The 21,604-nt window shown below is 40.3% G+C and overlaps 1 protein-coding gene across 2 annotated transcripts; it reads right to left on the reverse strand.

The window, feature by feature from the left end:
- Window positions 1-249: 249 nt before the first annotated feature.
- bcar1 (BCAR1 scaffold protein, Cas family member) lies at window positions 250-21,336 on the reverse strand. Of its 2 annotated transcripts, XM_061913121.1 has the most exons (6): window positions 21,137-21,336; window positions 13,462-14,001; window positions 8,773-8,907; window positions 7,351-7,743; window positions 3,616-4,443; window positions 250-2,945 (listed from the first exon to the last, which is right to left on the reverse strand). In XM_061913121.1, the coding sequence occupies exons 1-6, from the start codon at window positions 21,170-21,172 to the stop codon at window positions 2,460-2,462; spliced, it is 2,418 nt and encodes an 805-aa protein (XP_061769105.1). In that variant the 5' UTR covers window positions 21,173-21,336; the 3' UTR covers window positions 250-2,459. The 2 variants fall into 2 exon arrangements, with proteins under 2 accessions (XP_061769105.1, XP_061769106.1); XM_061913122.1 differs by lacking the exons at window positions 13,462-14,001; window positions 21,137-21,336 and adding an exon at window positions 10,814-13,093.
- Between the last annotated feature and the right edge of the window lie 268 nt (window positions 21,337-21,604).

The following is a 21,604-nucleotide window of genomic DNA, read 5'->3' on the forward strand; positions in this document are numbered from 1 at the left end:
TAATTTTTTCATGTTTAATATGTTTTTTGCCATTTTAATTTTGACAGTACCACATTAGATGTTTTATTGTTGATGCGGGTGTATTGATTTTTAGATGCGCCAGAGAATAACCTGTATTGTACACTGTTGTTGGTGATTCCATGCCCACTAGTGCATAAATGCGCTTCTGTAAAGCATTTCTCCAGCAATGGTCATATAGTGACATAAATGATGGTATTATCAGAGGTAATCATTGAACACAGGACATCATTAAAGGCTGAGGTGGGAAACGCACGTCCCGCCACTTTATTTTGTAAAAGCATATTCCAAATTTTTTGGTCCTAAATTAAGCATTTTCAAACATAAAAATGAGTAAAATAACAAAATACCAAGACATCAGTAGTCTTTGGCCATGATACAACATCAGAGCTCGCTGTTCAGTATCGTAGGCACTGATTGGCTCAGCCTCAGCCAGCATTACTATATTGGATTGGACAGGGGAATCCACTTTAAAGGTATTTTCTGTTTGTAGGGGTTTTCATGAAACATTTATGTTGAAGGTCATAAAGTGTTTTTTATTCTTTGGCTATGATATTTGATTTACAATAAATTATTAGTACTTGGTGGAAATTAATTATTGCAGTCATGTCTGCAAGCAATTAAGAGTGATAATCAAGGGAAGGCTGTAGGTTGGAGAGACGTTGCCTATTCATAATGTTCTTAAGTGGATTAAAACAGACATTGAAACATCTTGTTCAATAATGATGCAATCAATTATAAAATATGGTGACATTTACAGTTGAATAGATATAAACATAACGATCAATATCTTGAAATATAGGCCAGTCTACTCCTTGGAATCCTCTGGCAGAAAGGTCCTAAATTAGTCCAGCACTTCTAACTTCACCTTGTTTTTTTCTTTTCTTCTTTAAAACTGTGGACCAAATCTAACCCAATTCCCACACATTCCCTCCCTTAAAATATAAAACATTTGACTGACAACTACAGAAAAAGTGTAAAATTATACGAACTACACAACTTTCTTAATGATTCCTTATAATGTATGTCATTTCATTTTAAAGTATGTCAGTTTTGATAGTTAATTATTAGTTGCAATGATGGTTAAGTGTCTAATGGAGGGATTCCCAACTACTGTCATCATTGGGTGTAATTCCACGTAATTTGTTTGAAAATGATCCTTAATATACTTTTTTGTTGTTGTTTTGTCTGCCAGTGACGTATAGTGACAGGCAATTCAATGCTGTTCCACAAGATGGCAGAAGGTAAACCCATGTTTGCCTGTAAGGCCCCAAAAACTTCCCAAATGACTTCTAGTTGTTGATTATTAAATTATACAAACATATTTGACTTCCATGTGAGCACTGGTAAGTATCCAACCATGACTACAACCTTAATATGCAAACCATACCTGTATGGTGGTTTTATTTAGCTTTACCTTGAGCTTTAGGTCTGAAATATTAAAATGAACAAAAGAACGAGTTCCCCAAAAGACAGTGAATGATTTGGAATGACCGACCAAGAACCCAGACCAGAGAAGAAATGTCATCAAACCACTTTTTTTTACAAGATTGGGTAAGTACAGTCGTCCCTCGTTTATTGCTGTTAATTGGTTTCGAACCAATTCATTTTAGCAAAGTAGCATTCATTATTCATAAATTCAATATTTTCATGTCTCAAGCATAAAAAACCTGTTTACGACCTTCTAAAGGCGTTTTTGCATTGTGAGAGCCTTCTAGACATGAAACAACATTTAGTCACCTTTTCACTCTTAATCCACAATAGCAATGCTGCCTAAGGCTCAGCCAATGAGTGGCCACAATACTAAGCAGTACGCTCTGATTGGTTCTGGTCTACTATAGTGGCTAATGCTACTTACGTATTGTTATTTTAGGTTTATTTCGCTACTTCGATGCTTGAAATTGGAGAATATGCTTGAAAACAATTTGCGATGTGATAATGCCACAATATTTGTAGTGCGGGACGACTGTATAGCAGTGTATTTCCTCCTGACTCTTCGCACATACTAAACTAAACAAGCAAAAGTGCATCTGTTTCCAGTCACTGTACACACATTCATGTTAATTGTACAAACATTCCAAAATGATTACATATTATAATTATATATCTCATATAGCAGCACAAAAAAGAGATAAGTATGGTCTGGGCAACTTTTCTTATGGAAGAAAACCTTTCCAACATGGTGAGGCTTTAAAAAAAAGGTGCATTACTTCTTTACAAAAAATATACATATTTTAGACGTCATAATAATCACATTTAAGCCCACTGAAAGTATTGATATTGTCCATCTGCAATTAAAACGTGCCCAGGGAAAGGTGTACACAATAGTACAGATAATAGTAGTAGTAGTAGTAGTAGTCATAGTACACCAATATACATCACTCTGGTGTACATTAGGTAGGTTCCTTTGTTCTGTCAATCACATGTATCCTCCTGGCCAATTAAACCATCGCCAACTGTCCAAGAACCTTTTTGAATGTGTGTGTACATCCTGCCAGCTCCTTCACCCTCTCACTCATCTCCCGGGAAGCTCCTGGTGACGGGTACTGGAGTGATGCCGCCTTGGTACTGATGACAAAGTCTTTGAGTTTATTACAGAGTGTGCTGCTGTTCTGACCTATCTGGGCTTGCACCCGAGGTGACTTGGCCTGACGGGAGAGCGTGTCCCCGATGAAAACCAGCTTGTAAGTGGCGATGATGAGCAACTTGCTGTGCGCGACAAAGATCTTGGGCGGCTGGTTGGAGTTAACTGTGGCGGAGAAGGCGGCGATGGCGTCGTTCACGCTTGCAAAGTTCCGCTCTGACTGCTCCAGATAAAAAAGGAGGAGTTGGCGGTCAGCAAGGCACAGCTTGGAAGAGGTGTTGTCCTGTCCAGTCACGTCCTTGTTGTTTGGTCGGCCAGCTTCCTGCCGCTCTGACTGTTTCATCTGTTGAAAGAAGAGTAGGCTAGTTAATAAATGACACAAGTGAAACATGATAGTAGGCATAATCCACTTTGTTATGGCAACTAGTCACTTCAGTAGTTGATCATCAACATTATCGCCATGCTCTGCAGGTGTTTGCCACTGTAGTTCTACTTTGATGGACCGAATTACTTCATGGGTATGACAATACTTTGCTTCTGCTAAACTTTTATCCAGCACTGAGTCAACATGTTTTAGTTTGATTAAGCAGCATCACAGTTGTGTCTATGTAAAAGCCCATAGAGATAATTGCTAATTTAACATTGCTTTGAACGCTGTGTACTTGTGACATTTACAGCTATATTTCTAAAACAGCTGTAATGTTTAAGTTTATATTTTAGCCGAACATTTTCCCCAAATATATGTCTATAGGGCATATGCTTTTTCATATTGTTTGCACTTTTATTGTTTTTTATTTACTTTATCAATTATTTCCAAAGCAGCATATCAGTTTTGAACTGCTTTATTGTAGTGTTTTACCGTGGTTATCATTAATACAATTTATCATTATATCCCTAATGGGGATCAATAATGCTATGAAACTGGCTTCACTGCAGAGAAATGTGTGGTTGTTTTTGTATACTGGTGTATCGTCAGTTAATAGTGTATGTAATTAAATGCATACTGTGTGTACCTGTAGATGAACGTAGTCATAGTCCTCCATCCATCCTTCTGTGCTCTCATAAGAGTCGTCTACAACAGTGTCTTCCTCAGCAGCTGCAAACTTTGGTGGTGGCGGTAATGGCCGTGACTGAATGTTGATCCTCTCTCCTGCTTGATAGCTCCCACTTCCTGTCATGTGACTGCTTATCTGTCCTGGCAATGGAGGAAGCTGTGGCTGGTGGCTCCGTTTGAAAAGCAAAGAGGCGTTGCCATGCAGAAAAGAAGTGAGCTGTTTGGTGTCTTCTGGAATCCCACGGGCTGTTATGATTAGTTGATCTAAGACATCTCCACCTGGTTGTGATTTGATGAGGTCTGTCCAAGAAACGGTATCTAAACTCTGAGTCTGCATAGTTACACTCTGAAAGACCTCCTCCAATTTACCCACCTGTTGGGCCAATTTGGTCTGTAAGGAGCGGTCTGTGGCTTGGCCGGCATTTGCCACAGCACCGTGAGAAAATTCTAGAAAGTCTCGCAGAGTGGCGCACACTCCATCAGCAGCCTGGTGAATGGCAGGAAGATTCCCCTCCAGCTTATCAGGACTACGCCAGTTGTTTGTAATGATTGACATCATCATAGAAACACTTAAGTCCACAGCTTGTTGAAGACGGGAAAGGCGCTCCATGGCTTTCTCCAGGTCCAACAGAAGGGGTTTTGCTGCAAAGAAGCTGGGGGCTGATGACTCTGTGTCACAGAGCATGTCTGAGGATGAAGCAGAGTTGTTGCTCCCTGTGCTTGAGGCTGAGTGTCGCTTGAAGGCGGTGTGGGGCTCTTCACTAGTTACCTGGGCCTCACGGATCACCTGAAAAAAAGTTTGTTTTTAGCGGCTTTGCAGAAAGAAATCATTTTGAATAAAAACATTTGACGACATTCACATTCATGTCTAAACTTGAAAACTGCAAGCCTTGTTAACTTAGTGATCATGATTGACTGGAGCAGGTGGTTTCTCTTTGGCAGCATTAAATTGTTTAACAGGACCCATTGTGAAGTGGAATGTATTTATATTAATAAAGGGCTTTTCTCTAGTGATTCAAAGCGCTTTACAACGTAAAACACATTATCTAAGTTACATTTAAACCAGTGTGGGTGGCACTGGAAGCAGATGGGTAAAGTATCTTGCTCAAAGGCACAACGGCAGTGGCAAGGATGTAGGGATCGAACCACGGCCGGTCTTCCAACTGAGCCACACCGCCCCATTGATCAACCAATACTCAGGCCACGGAACTCAGTGAGAATCTTAGCGAGGGAACTGTACATTTACACGAGCTGGGTAAGTCTTTTGTAAACATTTGTAAACAACTGCAGATTCCAAGCACATCAAACAACTATGGATAAGTACAATCTCTCTGTATGTGTCACCACGTTGCCAAGGCCTCGGAGGAAGGGCAGCCTCTGCAGACACTTCCTTGTGTGAAAATACTATTAGTATTATATACCATTTTGCTCTACATTTTATTTTACTTAAGACCACTAGATACATTCCTTAGACTAAAAGTATAAAGACACAATAAATTGTTTTTATCTAAGAGAGGCCAATTTGATGTCTAAGACCTTTGTTCTATCCTTCCCTTGCTTCTTCATGATGCTTGCAAGCTGCTTTTTCGATTATGTTTAGTCTTTCATGTTAATGTTTATGATTATTGTAATAGCAAAGCTCACCTACATCTGATTAAGAAAACAAAATACAGGATTTGAGGTGTCAAAGACAGAAATATGTAAAAACACATCATCACCCAAGCTGCAGAAATGGCCCCAAACATCACTGAACTTTCAACACAGCGGACTTGTCCGCCATTATCCAATAAAGAGGATGAAGACATCCCCATCGTGGCTCATTCTTACTCTTGACTGACCCGCAGATTCCTTTGAAGGAGTGGGACCAATGTTGTAACAATAGCCTGTGACCATTTTTAAATAATCTTGTTTTCCAGTTGACCCAACCTTTGACTGTTCAACAAAAGACTGCTGTAAAGTTTAACAATACACTGAGGACTTTTTGTGTAAATCCTATGCAAAGTGTATCTATTAACAAACAACAGAAAAATGAAGCCACTCTGTAACATCAAACCAGGAGATTTAATACTTCATGACCCATCGGAACAAGTTTCTGGCGTTATTCAATAACATTTAACCAGGAGACCAGGTTCTTATACTCTCCAGAAAAAGTTTTGGCGACAACAGTGGTAAGGACCATTCTAAGTACTGTTGACAACCCATACAGAAATTAGGGGAGCTGAAAGATTGGAAGGGGTTCATTTGTGTAATTGCAAGCTCATAAATTGTCCAAAGCAAGACATGTGCACCACCTACACTAAATAAAAGGCAAGGCAGCAATGATACAGCACAAATAATGCATTAGAATGTGAGCTAAGCAGCACTCAAGACTGCACCATTAATCACACTGCTCACACTCCTTGCATATTTCTAAAAAAAATATTGGTAATGAGTGACCGATTTGAGTGGCTAACAATGGAGGGCGGTGTTTGATTGCCTTCCTCCTTTTCTCTGTCACTAATAGATGTATGGAACCGTTGAGTCAACAGGGGCCTCATGTACAGAGTTGAGTGGCTTTCCTAATAAAATTCAACGTACGATCAAATCCAGAAAACGGCGTATGCAAGTAAAAATTCATTTGTATTAAAGTATTCACACACAAATTGGAGGACATTTTTCTGTTACATAGCAATCTACGACCGCATATGTGTACATGGTTTGAAACACCAAGACCACCCTTCCTTACAAATATGCAAGCTTGATACATGAGGCCCCAGATGTTGTCTGCTGATCATGGTGTCTCTTCTATTGTTTTATCTGTGTGCATGGCATAGAAAGTCTATGGGTACTCTAGAGCAGAGAGTTAAAAAATATACAATGCAAACCCCTGAAATACACTCTCCAAACAAATGTTAAGTCATAGCCCCAAATTCAGATGCACAACTCCCATGTGCACATTTTGCAGCAACATTATACAACATCCTTATGTTAATAATTTGTCAACAGTAACAATGAATATATATAGATATATAGATGGATATTTTATTAATGTTCAAAAGAAATTCTCACACAGAGAAGTTCACAATATGACTTTGACACAGCTGCTACCCTCCATTACCATGTCATTTGTATGTTCTTCTTGCCAGTCCCTACTACGGTCAGCCCAGGTAGTCATTATGTAACACGTTCATCTGTACAGTGGTCCGACAGGATTCAATTGTGTCATAACGAGATGAACATAACAAGGACTTCTTACATGATTTTGTTTACATTCTTGACTATTGTTCCCCCCCTCTAACCTTACAAATACTTCTGTAGTACACATATCCAAATGAAAGATCTTACAAAACCCTCACTAAATATTTCATATTTCTACTGATAGCAATAAATCAACTTCCCTTTTCTATATGACATATCGGCAGCCATGTTTCCGTCAGTTTACCCCAGGGCAGCTGTGGCTACAAATGTAGTTTACCACCATCAGTGTGTGAATGTGGGGTAAATGAAAAATAGGTTTCACTGTAAAGCACTTAGGGAGTCAGTAAAGTGTAAATGTACATGGTTGGTTGTCTGTATGTGACCTTGGGTCATTTAAATTGCTTTGTGATTGTGTGACATTATGCTTCTGAACTCAGGTAAGCTAGCATTGGCTCCTCAACAGATAAGAGGTATAGAAATGAATTGTTGCGCACAATAAATGTATTCTGTCTCCTACCTGTGGTGGGACATCATAGACACACATGTCCTCCCTCTGCCTTCCCTTCTCCTCTTGCTCTCTTGGGAAGTCATAAACACCCCGGGTGGGGTGACTGCCAGTGCGCAGGCTAACTGGAATGTCGTAGATATCCTCAGCCCGCTTGCTGACTTTGATACTGTCTGCATATAAATGTTTGTTGCTCAGCAATGGAGGTGGGACATCATACACATCCTCAGGGATTGGATTGTCTTGGATGTCATCATTAGGACGACTGGCCATATTTTGGCCATATTCTGGAGTGAAGCCTTGGGTTTGTTTTCTGCTTAAATGGGATGGCACATCGTAGGTTTCATCTTTCATTTGATGAGTGTCAGGATCATCTCTAATGACTGTGGGTGGGAAATCATAAACCTAAGGAAAATCAATAAACACATTTGATTAAAAATGCATTTCATTCATGATTCAAACAAATTGAAAAAGCACAGCTATAGTGGCAGAGTGGTTTGCCCTGCTTCTTTATGGCCACTTTCAAAAAGTGCTGTAATTGCATGACATTTATTGTTTACTTGAATAATCAAGTGTCAGTTACTGGGTCAAGCATTGGCTTATTAGGAGAGATGGTGTCCAGCCCACTTTTGGCGGGGCTGCTCTCCTCTCTAGAAAATTTTACAAAATATTCATGCTCTCATAGGAATTTATAACTATAAAAATGGTCACTTCACTAGTGCAGCAATGTATACAAATAAAATGTGGACTTTTAAACATCATACTATTTTCAAATAAAGCAGTCTTTGTGAATATCTGATTTTTGACAACATTGATCTAACTAAGATGATGAAAATCTTAGCTTAAATCGGTTCTTTTAAAATCGTGGGCTAGACCCCGTCCTGGGGAGGTGGGATGACAAAAAACATTGTTTTCATTTTTTTAGTTTACATTTTTCTTTCAAAAATGTCCTTAGACTGGCATTTCCTCTTCTATACATCCTTTCTTATTTTTCAATGTAGTTAAAGCACAATTTGAAAGACAGCATGACCATAGCACTGCACTCACTTGGTGATTTAAACAAAAAGTTTTGCACTTCAATGTACAGCGAGCAATTATTCCTCCATTACCTAAATTTCCAAAAAGTATCTGTTGTTAACATAAACTTGATGCAACCAATTCTATGCTAGTATGACATACACTAGTGTGTGTGTTTGTGTGTGTGTGTGCGTGTGTGTGAGACTATCAGTGTACTATAACTTTAACTTTAACTCAGGTAATAGAGTGTATTTCAAAAGGACAGATTAGACAGTTTTATCTTAAAGGGCACTATTTACGACTTAAATGAGGAAGCAGAGCAGGAGTGCAGAAGGGCACCACTGGAGTTGCACAAAGCCTCAAACCAAGCAGTTAGACCTACCTCTGATGTGTGATCTACCTGTGCTTTCAACTGACCTGTGTATTGTATTGATCCCGGGTTGGAGGCACATCATATATATTTTGATTGGATGGCGGTTGACGCATGGGTGGAAGATCATATTTATCTTGGTAAGTGTTCACTGTATCACAGGCTCGAGTGGAAAGAACCACCTAAAGAAAAAGATATAGTCAAGTTCCTGACATGACAATAGCTCAAAGACAACAAACAACAATTACAAAGTGTTGATGAAATTGGAATTATGAGTTAGAAAACTTGATGGGAAATGTATGATGCAGCTCTAAATGGCATTACACTTGCCTTCATCAATCCATCCATTTTCTACCGCTTGTCCCTTTTGGGGTTGCAGGGGGTCGCTGGAGCCTATCTCAGCTGCATTCGGGCAGTAGGCAGGGTACACCCTGCACAAGTCGCCATCTCATTGCAGGGCCAACATAGATAGACAGACAACATTCAGACTCACATTCACACACTAGGGCCAATTTATTGTTACCAATCAACCTATCCCCGGATGCATGTTTTTGGAGGTGGGAGGAAGCCAGAGTATCCGGAGGGAACCCACGCAGTCACGTGGAAAACATGCAAACGCCACACAGAAAGATCCCGAGATTGAACTCAGGACAACCAGGACCTTCGTATTGTGAGGCAGATGCTCTAACCCCTCTGGCACCGTGCTGCTTCAAGTAGCATAATAGGGTACATCAGTGTTACTTTAATCAGAACTATTTAAAGGGAAATGCACTTTTTTCATTTGACAATCATAATGAAAGACATGACGGCGGATGGATTTTTTTTAAATAATGCATTCTAACATGTAAATAAAAGTCTGCTTACAGCGGAGCCCATGGGAGGTCCTCTATTCCCACCATAAAACCCAATAAATAACCATCTAAAAACCGCAAACAATATTCCATTTACATTTCGTGATTTGAATATTAACCAAGTATTAGTGATATTGTTACTATAAATGCCAACGCAGACAAACTATTCATAGTGGCGACATGATCACTACCGCGTCTCCCTATGTTTACAATCTAGTGTGTAAGGACGGAAGTCAAAGGGGAGAGCTAACTGTTTTGAACACATTCAGCTTTTCCAAAACAACAGAATCGTATTCTACATTCGTGGCTTTTTTTAGTGTGAACACAACAGAAATGCGTCCACTCAAAACCCATCAAACTGGAATTCTCTAAACAAACTCAAGTTCTGTGAATGAATTATGTAAACCCACTGCAAAACCCCTCAAAATTCACCCATAGTCAAAATCATCACGATGATGGCCCGATCACGGTGGGTAAGCACGGTAGGGGCCAAAGTAGGGAGGGCCATGGCTGTGGGGGAACGATGCTGACAGGACAGAGGGCACACTGACTGGAAAAGGGGGGTTGGGCATTGGAATTCCAATGTCCTTGACATAGCGACACGGGCCAGCTTGATCCTATTGATGGAAACAGTTTAAGGTATGCCCCTAACGTCCACGACCATGTTCTTATCGCCGCCCATAGGATCTTAAACGGCACAAAGGTCCTTGGTGGGCTTTGTGACAAATGAAAACCAAATCCGCCAAGCAACAGTACCATGCTGTGATGTAAGGACGAGTGCAAAGGCCCTGGCGGCCTTCCGCAGGGAAGACTGCTGCGAGGCCGCAGACCAGGATGTATTTACCTCCGGAATAAAATCCTCGGTACTCGCAGCAACTGGCCGTAGACGAGCTTGACATACGAGATGTGCAAGTCCTCTTTGGGGGAGTTCCTGAGGCCAAGAATGACCCATGAAAGTTTGTCTACCCAGTTACTGTCAGTCAAAGCGGCACGCAGGGCAGCCTTCATGGAGCGGTGGAATCTCTCACACAAACCGTTAGCCTTGGGGTGGTAAGCAGTGGTAATGTACAGCTTGACCCTTACTACCCCGGCGGTACTAGGGTGGCGGACCACGGCTCAGCCACCTTCGACATGGTGAATGTGAGGGCCACAAAAAATGTAAACTCACGACCCTGAAGCAGAAGTGGGAGATTACCAACCAGATGTCAAGCAGCTCTGTCAAAGGTGCTGTACTTACGCTTCCTGGGAACCAGCTGACGGCTGATGAAGGTAAGCTGGTGCCAGGCACCATCGACCCATTGCTCCAGCAGAGGACGCATCCGTGGTGAGAGCGACTGGGGCTTCTGGGGCCGGTGGACGTGCGTGAAAGTAGTACAAACCAGGGCTGGCACGACTGTTGATGCCAGTGTTCCCCCTGCCCGGGTGCACACAGGCGGCTGTGGGCACGTGACTCCACGTCAGGGGTGAAGCGCTGGTTGGCCAGGAAGAATTGGTCCGCTTCCTCTGCCAATGCACGTGGCTGAGTAATAGCTGTATTAGCAAGCGCGGTCTGGACGTGTCGTGGCATGTGTCACAAAAACAACTCTATGAAGAGGTAATTCAGCTTTTCTGTACACAGCAGGTTCAACATCATCTCCATGTGTTCAGAGGGTTTGCTGTCTCCCATGCCCTGAATAGCAAGAAGAGGTGAGGCTCATTCTGACCGTGACAGTTAAATAATGTTGAGGAGGTAAGCTTTGAAACCCACATATTAGTCCTGGGCAGGAGAGAATGTAATGAATCTTACTGCTATGGCTGCTGGGGCACTATCGAGTGCCGACACGACGTGGTAATAACGCGCGGCATCGTCCATAATACCAAAGAGGGCTAACTAAGCCTCAGCCTGTGTGAACCACGTTGTCGCAGACGACTCCCAAAACTCAGGCAATGGCAGAATTTGCCATGTCATGTTGTTCGATCTGCTGTTCAGTCCTGGAAACTTCAGCAGGACAGACGTCGGCGTCACCAATGTACCGTGTAAGGACAGGAGTCGAAATAGGAGTGTCAAAAGAGGGAGCTAACTGTTTTAATGACATTTAGCTTTTCCATCAACAACCGAGCAGTACGCTACATCCGTGGCTTTTTTTTAGTGTGAACACAACAACGGGAATGTGGTTTGTTGTTTTTTCACTTCCCTGCTCCTTGTAAGTTTATTATAGATCATACATCATGCCTCTCACCTGAAATAAGAAGGCTGAGGACATATTTCGACAAGATGTTAAACTTTGACATTCAATTTAGATCCAAGAAAAGAGAGTACACGAAAAAAACGCTTGGTCTCTCTTCTCCCCCTTCCTTCACAAGGATTATGAGTCATTCTTCATCTAAAAAGGAATATGTGACCATCCTAGTAGTTGGCATCCGAATGACAGCAGACCTTGTAGAGTAAGTGATTTTTAATTATGTTTGTTGGCTCTCATGAAGTCAGCAGTGAGTATTAATCAGTGATGAAGGAAAAAAATTAGAAGGTTGTGATACGTTTTAAAAATTAATGCGCTGCGTATGCTTAAAATGATAAAATGCGTAAATATGAAATGTTATTATGAATGTGCCCATGACATATGACATATGACATATGACATATATACTTATAGTGTGTATACAAAATCTTAATGGAGGTGTTTGGATGTTGTTAAGGGCTTTATAGGCAGAAATATAGAGCGGCTCTATTGTAAGCAGACTTTTGATCTAACTTATTTAATATTTAGAATGCATTAAAAACAACCGATCCACGCCGTCTCTGAGAATGAACTGCTGCTTATGAAAGTGAGCACAGAGAGAAAGTAAAACATTGGAGCATACGGAAGCCGAGAGAGTGAGGTCGGCGTGACTTGCTGCTGCACATGTGGAACTCTGAGTCAAGCTATGCTGACATAAATAAATGGAGTGCTTACCCATACTAAAAGAGAAAAAAATGTCCCTGGCCAGCTGGACCAAATGCACAACTGTCCGTCGAGTGAGTCACTGTAATATTGATCATAATATATGCATCAGGCCTGTTTTTACAAGTACATACGATATGTCGAGTTAGCTCTCTACAAGAAAAAAACATGAAATGTGGGCTAATACTTTACAGATATATGATAGTTCATGGTTTTTAGTCAGAACAGATTGGTGTCCTTTCGTATTGTCTTGTGCATTACAAACTCAAAAGCCATTCAGCTGCTATCTTACAGCTAATGTCATCGCAAGATGATGTGTTACTATGCTAGAAAAAGAGGTCCTCAGTCTTCGCTCTTACAATAACAATGTGGCTACAGCCTGGTTATTATACAGGTTACGTAACATAAATGAAGTATTGTTGGCAGTTATTGGATGCTTTTTCAAAGTGATTTAGAGGCAGAATGGAGTGTTCCCATTAGCTGCATTGCAAGCCACCTAGGACAAGCCGTTTATTACAAACTAAAATGCAAAAAAAACCCAAAAAAACCTTTGTCTTGTTTCTCATAAGGATTGGTAACAACAGGCAAAATTTTAAATAATAAATGTTTCTTGTGTGCGAGATGGACACAATCTGGACTGCCACTTATATATATATATATATATATATATATATATATATATACACATATATATATATATATGTATACATATATACATATATATATATATATATATATATATATATATATACACATATATATATATATATATGTATACATATATATATATATATATACACATATATATATATATATATATATATATATATACACATATATATGGACAAACTAATATTACATACATTTTTTGATTATTGTTCTGGAGGGGTTGCTTGGTGTGATATAATAACGTTTTTTTATTTTCATGTTATGAAGTATATAGGAGCACACACAATATACTTACCTTATCAAGTGGTTTGCTGTCCTCCCAGATCCTTTTGTCCAGAGAGTGTGGAACCTGGTACACGTCATTGCCTGTCCCTTGACCAACTGCTTTGATGGTGTTTTTTAGCTTGACCTTTAGAGGAGGTCCACTTGGGGCAGAAGTACCCTGATACAAACTCTGGGTGCTTGGTTTAGGGCCGTGTTTAGGTGGAATCATGTAGACAGGATCAGATTTGGGCTGTGCAGGACTGGGGGTGGAGTAAACTGAAGCCATGGGTGTGTACGGAACCGGTTCGGGATGCAGGAGTCGCTGCAGTTGGGGGCTATGACAGGATGAGGTCGGTTGGATCGTGCCAGGTTCTTTGCCATCATACATGCCAACAAGGATCTTAAGACGGTTGGCAGGAACAATGCCTTGGCGACCGTGGAGAGAACAGAGCCACCAGCCATCTAGTCCTTGCGTGTTGCGTTCCAACACGGTTAGGATGTCCCCTTTACGAAAGGACAGTTCATCTGGAGACTCCGCAACATTGTCATACAAAGCCTTGGCCAACACATTCTGCAAGAGAACAACAACAAGTTCAAAATGTTTTCATTGACTTGAATGTAACATTTTAGAAAACGGTTCCTTTGTCTTGCACGGCGTGGCGAAGTTGGTAAAGTGGCTGTGCCAGCAATCTGTGGGTTGCTGGTTCAATCCCCACCTTCTACCATCCTAGTCACGGCCGTGGTGTCCTTGGGCAAGACACTTCACCCTTGCTCTTGATGGGTCCTTGTGAGCGCCTTGCATGGCAGCTCCTGCCATCAGTGTGTGAATGTGTGTGTGAATGGAAATACTGTCAAAGCGCTTTGGGCTCCTTAAAAAGGGGTAGAAAAGCGCTATACAAGTACAACCCATTTACCATTTACCATTTGCAGGGATGTGAACAGCCTTTAAAGAAAAAAAGGTTGACTATAATGTGCAGGATAAATGAATAAGAGCGAAGCACAGTTCTGTTTCATTGAACATTGCTTGCAGGCCCTATATTAGTGCCGTTAACAACAGAAAATAACACAATTTTTCTTTAACAGACCAACAAGTGGTCAACTCCAAGCATCCAAGGGGGCAGATATGAATGTCAACAACATAAGATACATGCTTTTAATCCAATTTAAGACCACACTATTCTCATGGCACAATGTTCTAGTGTTTAATAATCAATGTATTATGATCAATTTAATTGACTGTATTACATTAAATACACCAGTTGTACAATGTTTGGGATTTAAAGCATTAATAATTTCTTCAATTGTGTCATAAATTACATTGAGGTTGAAATGTTTCTGGATTCATTAGTCTTGTCAAAACTTGTGGACTATTCAATAAAACAAAGTGACCACACTCACAAAGCCTGTCAAAGCTTGTTTACTTGATGGGCTGTCTTCATGCAGTTACTTTTCTGTTCTTTTACTTGATGGGCTGTCTTCATGCAGTTACTTTTCTGTTCTTTTTGACTTGACAGGCAGACAACCACAACGCCTGATGACTTGTCTAAGCCATATAGTAACAAATAAGCAAACACTAAAGGCCTGATTTACTTACTGTTTGCGTGCACTATAACATGTGCAAATCTGATACCACACGCAAAGTTGATCTACTTAATGTGTGCAAAGTGGATTGTGTGCGTTAGGTGTGCAGAATAAGCTGCACACAGCTTATGTCTACATTAATATGCAAAATACATGCTTACTATCAAAACGGACACAATACTCGGAGGAGGAAAATGCAAATGTAAGAACGCACAATGTGATTTATCAACACTCATCAGCGTTTTGCGATTTGCCGTTTTGACAGTTCAAAACAAGGATGCAGGATCAGTGCTCACGCTGCACAGACGAGAATCCTCCATCTTGAATGTGTCAACATTTTGGTGGACCGCCAGAAATAAAAAATATTAGACGTCTCATCTATTCAGCAATTTCATTTTATAATTTTATTCCTGCTGGATGACTTACGGGGCTGAACAAAATTAATTCAATTGATGCGAGTTGGTATCTGCTGGCTTTTTTTTTTAAATGTTCAGTTTTTTTATTTAGGAAATACATTACTATAATATGGGCAGCACAGTGCCACAGGGGTTAGTGCGTATGCCTCACAATACGAAGGTCCTGGGTTCAATCCTGGGCTCGGGAACTTTCTGTGTGCGGTTTGCATGTTCACCCCGTGACTGCGTGGGTTCCCTCTGAGTAATCCGGCTTCCGCCCAAATCCAAAGACATGCACCTGGGGATAGGTTGATTGGCAACACCAAATTGGCCCTAGTGTGTGAATGTGAGTGTGAATGTTTTCTGTCTATCTGTATTAGCCCTGCGATGAGGTGGCGACTTGTCCAGGGTGTACTCCGCTTTCCGACCGAATGCAGCTGAGATACGCTCCAGCACCCCCCGCGACCTCAAACGAGACAAGCGGTAGAAAATGGATGGATGGATGGTTTACTATATATCTACTACATGAAAATACGTCCTTAATATGCATTTTCTTGTGTTTAGTTATTCCAGACACACAAAGGTGCTAGTGATGTGATCCAGAGCCTCGCACACACTAGTGCCAATGTGCATATGTTTTTGTTGTCTAGAATGGCGTATCAGAAAATGTGTTACATATTATAGATGTGTGCCTCTGGTTCAACACATCCCACACAGGTAGGAGCATTATAACATGAATCCGAAGAAAATGATTGTCTATGTGGCACGCAAAATCCTCATTTAAATAAGGCAGTCTTCAACACTTTTTAATTGCACACGCATTGTTAGTAGATCACAGCCAACACGCCTGCTCATGGTACACACTATTTAATTTTTTTATACGCTGTCTCGCGCATGGTGTTTGGATCGTAGTAAATCAGGCCCTATGTGATTATTTTATGTGAACGATATTGCACCACATCATTAAGGACTTAAACAAAGATTTTTACTTCTTCCGGCCATATACGTAATCCCAATGGGGTATCATTGTTCAAAAACAACTTTCTGTTTATAAGAACATTATTGCATACCGATCCATCCATTTTTTTACATTACATGAAATTCTTTTGGCATTAAGTTGTTTACTGTTCCCAAAGAAAGAAATGAAGCAAAGGTATGAAGGGTGTTATCATATAAATGGGAAGATTGTGAAGAAATTAGCATATTTCCCTAAATGTTTTCTCATTTGATCCGGAGAATATATAACAATATTGAACAGCCTCTAAGTGTATTAAAAATCAGATGCTGCACAAATAGCATGTAGGCAACAATAAATTTTATTCAAAAACATGGACAGAAAACACTGCAAGTGTAATCATTAAAACAATAAGCTTGTTGTGCTCACTGATGACGGCACACGTTTCAGTGATCAAGTAGGAGAAGAACAATGACTACCAAAACAACAATACGTCTCCTACAAGTGTTTCCAAGTTCACTGTATCATCACTTGCAGTAACAAACCCACTTTTTCATACAGATAGAAATATTTGTGCATGATGTTCATGTACTTGCCTGGCATGCATTCCACTAATTTGTTGACTTGTCTTTTTTTGCACACACAGGAAGAAACTAATTCATATTTTGCAAGACAATTGTATCTTGCATTACCACTGATATGCTTTACCATAACGACTGAACACAATTAACGTCCATGGACAAAAAAATATTTCCTTCTCCTTCTTTCTTTGATCATATTCTTCCTGTCACGTCATTGCTGTCCTTTCATTCACATCAAGTACACTTTGACAACTTAGACTACAATACACATAAAAACACTCACCAGATAATTCATTTTCCTTTCATTCATACAATATTTACCTGGCCAGTTCTCAGCCCAGTGAAGTTTGTGCATGAACTTAAAGGCCTACTGAAATGAGATTTTCTTATTTAAACGGGGATAGCAGGTCCATTGTATGTGTCATACTTGATCATTTCGCGATATTGCCATATTTTTGCTGAAAGGATTAAGTAGAGAACATCGACGATAAAGTTTGCAACTTTTGGTCACTAATAAAAAAGCCTTGCCTGTACCTGAAGTAGCAGACGATGTGCGCGTGGCATCACGGGTTGTGGAGCTCCTAACATCCTCACATGGCTTACAATCATGGCCACCAGCAGCGAGAGCGTTTCGGACCGAGAAAGTGACTATTTCCCCATTAATTTGAGAGAGGATGAAAGATTCGTGGATGAAGAAAGTGAGAGTGAAGGACTAGAAAAAAAAAGACGAGGGCAGTGGGAGCGATTCAGATGATATTAGACACATTTACTAAGATAATTCTAGAAAATCCCTTATCTGCTTATTGTGTTACTAGTGTTTTAGTGAGATTATATGGTCGTACCTGTACAACCTGAGGGTCGGCCCTGCACCTTTCTTCAGCACCAGTCGACGGGTGGTGGCGATGCCCATCTCTGCCCTTCGCAAGGGACCCTCTTCGAAACACGATCTTTCGAAATGATCGCTGCATAATACACTGTACTTTGTGTGTGTGTTCCAATCCAACCGTGTTCGCTTGACATCTCTGTTCCATAGTAAAGCTTGACTGTCATCTTTCGGGAATGTAAACAATGAAACACCGGCTGTGTTTGTGTTGCTAAAGGCGGCCGCAATACACCGCTTCCCACCTACAGCTTTCTTCTTTGACGTCTCCATTATTCATTGAACAAATTGCAAAAGATTCAGCAACACGGATTTCCATACTACTGTGGAATTATGCGATGAAAACAGACAACTTATAGATGGGAACGGTGCTGGAACAAAATGTCCTCTACAATGCGTGACGTCCCGCGTACGCTCCATCATACCGCGACGTTTTAGCATGATACTTTTGCTCGAAATTTAAAATTGCAATTTAGTAAACTAAACCGGCCGTATTGGCATGTGTTGCAATGTTAAGATTTCATAATTGATATATAAACTATCAGACTGCGTGGTCGGTAGTAGTGGTTTTCAGTAGGCCTTTAAGTGTACAATATTGGGAGACACATTCTCCACGGATCTTCTGTGCCCTTCTCCCTCCCTTCCCTGGAATGTTTCTTCTTCTTTCCTGTATGATCTTGCCCTCAGTTAACAATCATATCTCCACACATGCAGAAACTCTGTGATCTCACACAAGAAGAATGACATTGTTTGTTACTACTTGCCAGAGGAAAGGACAGTGTAACCCAACACGTCGCTTACAGTTCTCAAATGTCCCCTTTCCAATCTGACCAAGGCTCTAGACTCCCTCCTAAACCACACCTCCTAATTACTGGACCAGTAGACATATTACTCCTAGAAGTGTACAACATGAAATACACACTTGCAGACCGGGAGGAAAAGTAGTTGCTTGCTGCTTGTCCAAACGGGCTTAGGAAACATGCCCTGACTGGGTTTTGTGCTTGAATGTTTTCTTTCTGGTTTTTAGCACGCATGCACACGCACGCGCACACACACGCGCGCACACACACGCGCGCGGGGACACACACACACACACACACACACACACACACACACACACACACACACACACACACACACAAAATAAAAAATTATAAAAATAATGACTGAATGAGGACGAATAGGTAACCAGAAAAACTTGAAAAAGGTGCTAGATGTGTTGTTAGTAGGGATGGCCTATATGGTTTTAAAAATAAAACTTCTGATTATTTCACAACAAAAATTGATTTACGAACCCCCCCCCCTACTTTTTAAAGAAAACAATGAATACAGATGACAAAAAATCACAAAAATGTTTTCTTTAATTTGATCACATATAGTAGGTTGAAATGACACTGCATACACGGTATCTTAATCTCAGCAAAATTCTAATCTGAATAATGTTGTTCTTTTAAAACCACACATAAATTGTACTGTATATGGAATAATTTTCAAAGAACTAAATTAAGAGCTTCCTCTGGGAGCCAATACTTATATCTTAAGCAAATTACTTATGTTAACAAAAATGTAGCATTGAACATTGCATGCAAATATTAATCTCCTACATGAGAATAACAAAGTGCAAAGTTAAAACTTATTTCTTCAAAAAATAATGTAAACAAAAATGTAGCATTGCACATTGCATGCAAATAAACTCCAATAAGGCGATAGAGATATCAATAATCAATAAAAAGTAACAATAAATGATCAATCAGATCAATACAGTGTGAATTTAAAACATCTGTCTTGTAAAAAAAAATGTAGTATTGTACATTGCATGCAAATAAATAATAATCTTCAACATTGAGTCATAAGCAGCAACAATTAAATGGAATACAGCGAAACGATATGAAAAAAAGTATATGTTCATACCATTTACTAATAACACTGATTTGTTTTTACATATATGTATACAGGGTGTACCCCGCCTTCCGCCCGATTGTAGCTGAGATAGGCCCCAGCGCCCCCCGCGACCCCAAAGGGAATAAGCGGTAGAAAATAGATGGATGGATGGATAGTATACATTTTTTAACCTTTATGCATCAGCACCAATTATGCAAATTATATAACAGCGTCATATTGACCACACACCCAATGCCACAAATTTAATAGCAAGTTGGGAAAACCCTGCAATGCATAAATGTTCTAAGTGCAATTACAAAATTGATGATTATGGGGGGAAATGAAGGTTAGGGTAAGCAGCGAAATTCCATCCATCCATTTCCTACCGCTTATTCCCTTTTTTTGGGGTTGCGGGGGGCGCTGGCGCCTATCTCAGCTAAAATCGGGTGGAAGGCGGTTTACACCCTGGACAAGTCGCCACCTCATCGCAGGGCCAACACAGATAGACAGACAACATTCACACTCACATTCACACACTAGGGCCAATTTAGTGTTGCCAATCAACCTATCCCCAGGTGCATGTCTTTGGAAGTGGGAGGAAGCCAGAGTACCCGGAGGGAACCCACACATTCACGGGGAGAACATGCAAACTCCACACAGAACGATCCCGAGCCTGGGATTGAACCCATGACTACAGGACCTTCGTATTGTGAGGCAGACGCACTAACCCCTCTGCCACTGTGAAGCCCAGCAGAGAAATTGTTTATCTAATGTATTTTTCCTAAAATATGCATTGAGGTTATAAAGTGTATGTTATCCAATTACTGATTAATCAAACAAACTAATCCATAGATTACTCAAATAACTGATCGATGCAGTTCAGAATTCTGAAGATCAAAGATCATTTTTGTTAAGGAAATTGGGGAATTATAGGAAGTGTGGAGATGCGTAAGTGTTCATGTTGGAATAGTTTAAATTGGTTGACAAATGTGGAAGTACTAAGAATTCTGGGATCAAGGGGAATTTGTGTATGGAAAATGTTGGAATATTTTCGGAATGTCTCAATAGATAGCTATCTTGCTGCATGTTTTCATGTTTGAATCACACAGAATACATGCAAGAATTGATGGAGCAGAAAAACGCGTGCCAATTATCAACACTCAAACAATACTAACAAACAATTCACTTACTCCATCCATACCAGTCACTGCCGTAGTATTTGGGCTAGACACTTCGCCCACAATGGTCTTACTGTATATACTGTACGGCCCATTATTTGGATGCTACACTCCACTTCTTTTGACATGTTTATTACTTGTAACTATTATTTATAACTAAAGTACACACATAAATAAAACACGACATCGCACTGCTGCATAGCACTACTAGCATTTAGCTAATGTCGATAAAGTATACATAAGAGTGAGACTGACCACTTTAGCCTGCTTGTCAACCAACGGCAGAGTCATTTCCCAGAGGCAATGTGGCTTCACGTAACGCTCTTCTTTTGCAGTGTTGACTCTTTTTCTTCTTTACTTCTTTTTCCTTGTATGACTTCAGTGCGCGCAAGAGCAGGCAGATAACATGTACTGAAGTGTACCACTGTACTAAGTGTACTAGCGGTCGCTATATCAAGCACACGGAGTTGACCAAAAATCCGGTTTGGTCCGTTAAAAATAAAGGCACGTATTTCAAAATAAACTACTCATAAAGTTTGCGGTTACATATAACAGTGGTTCTCAACCTTTTTTCAGTGATGTACCCCATGTGAAATTTTTTTTAATTCAAGTACCTCCTAATCAGAGCAAAGCATTTTTGGTTGAAAAAAAGAGATAAAGAAGTAAAATACAGCACTAGTCATCAGTTTCTGATTTATTAAATTGTATAACAGTGCAAAATAT

Source organism: Nerophis ophidion, linkage group LG10, assembly GCF_033978795.1.
Source record: "Nerophis ophidion isolate RoL-2023_Sa linkage group LG10, RoL_Noph_v1.0, whole genome shotgun sequence".
NCBI lineage: Eukaryota > Metazoa > Chordata > Actinopteri > Syngnathiformes > Syngnathidae > Nerophis > Nerophis ophidion.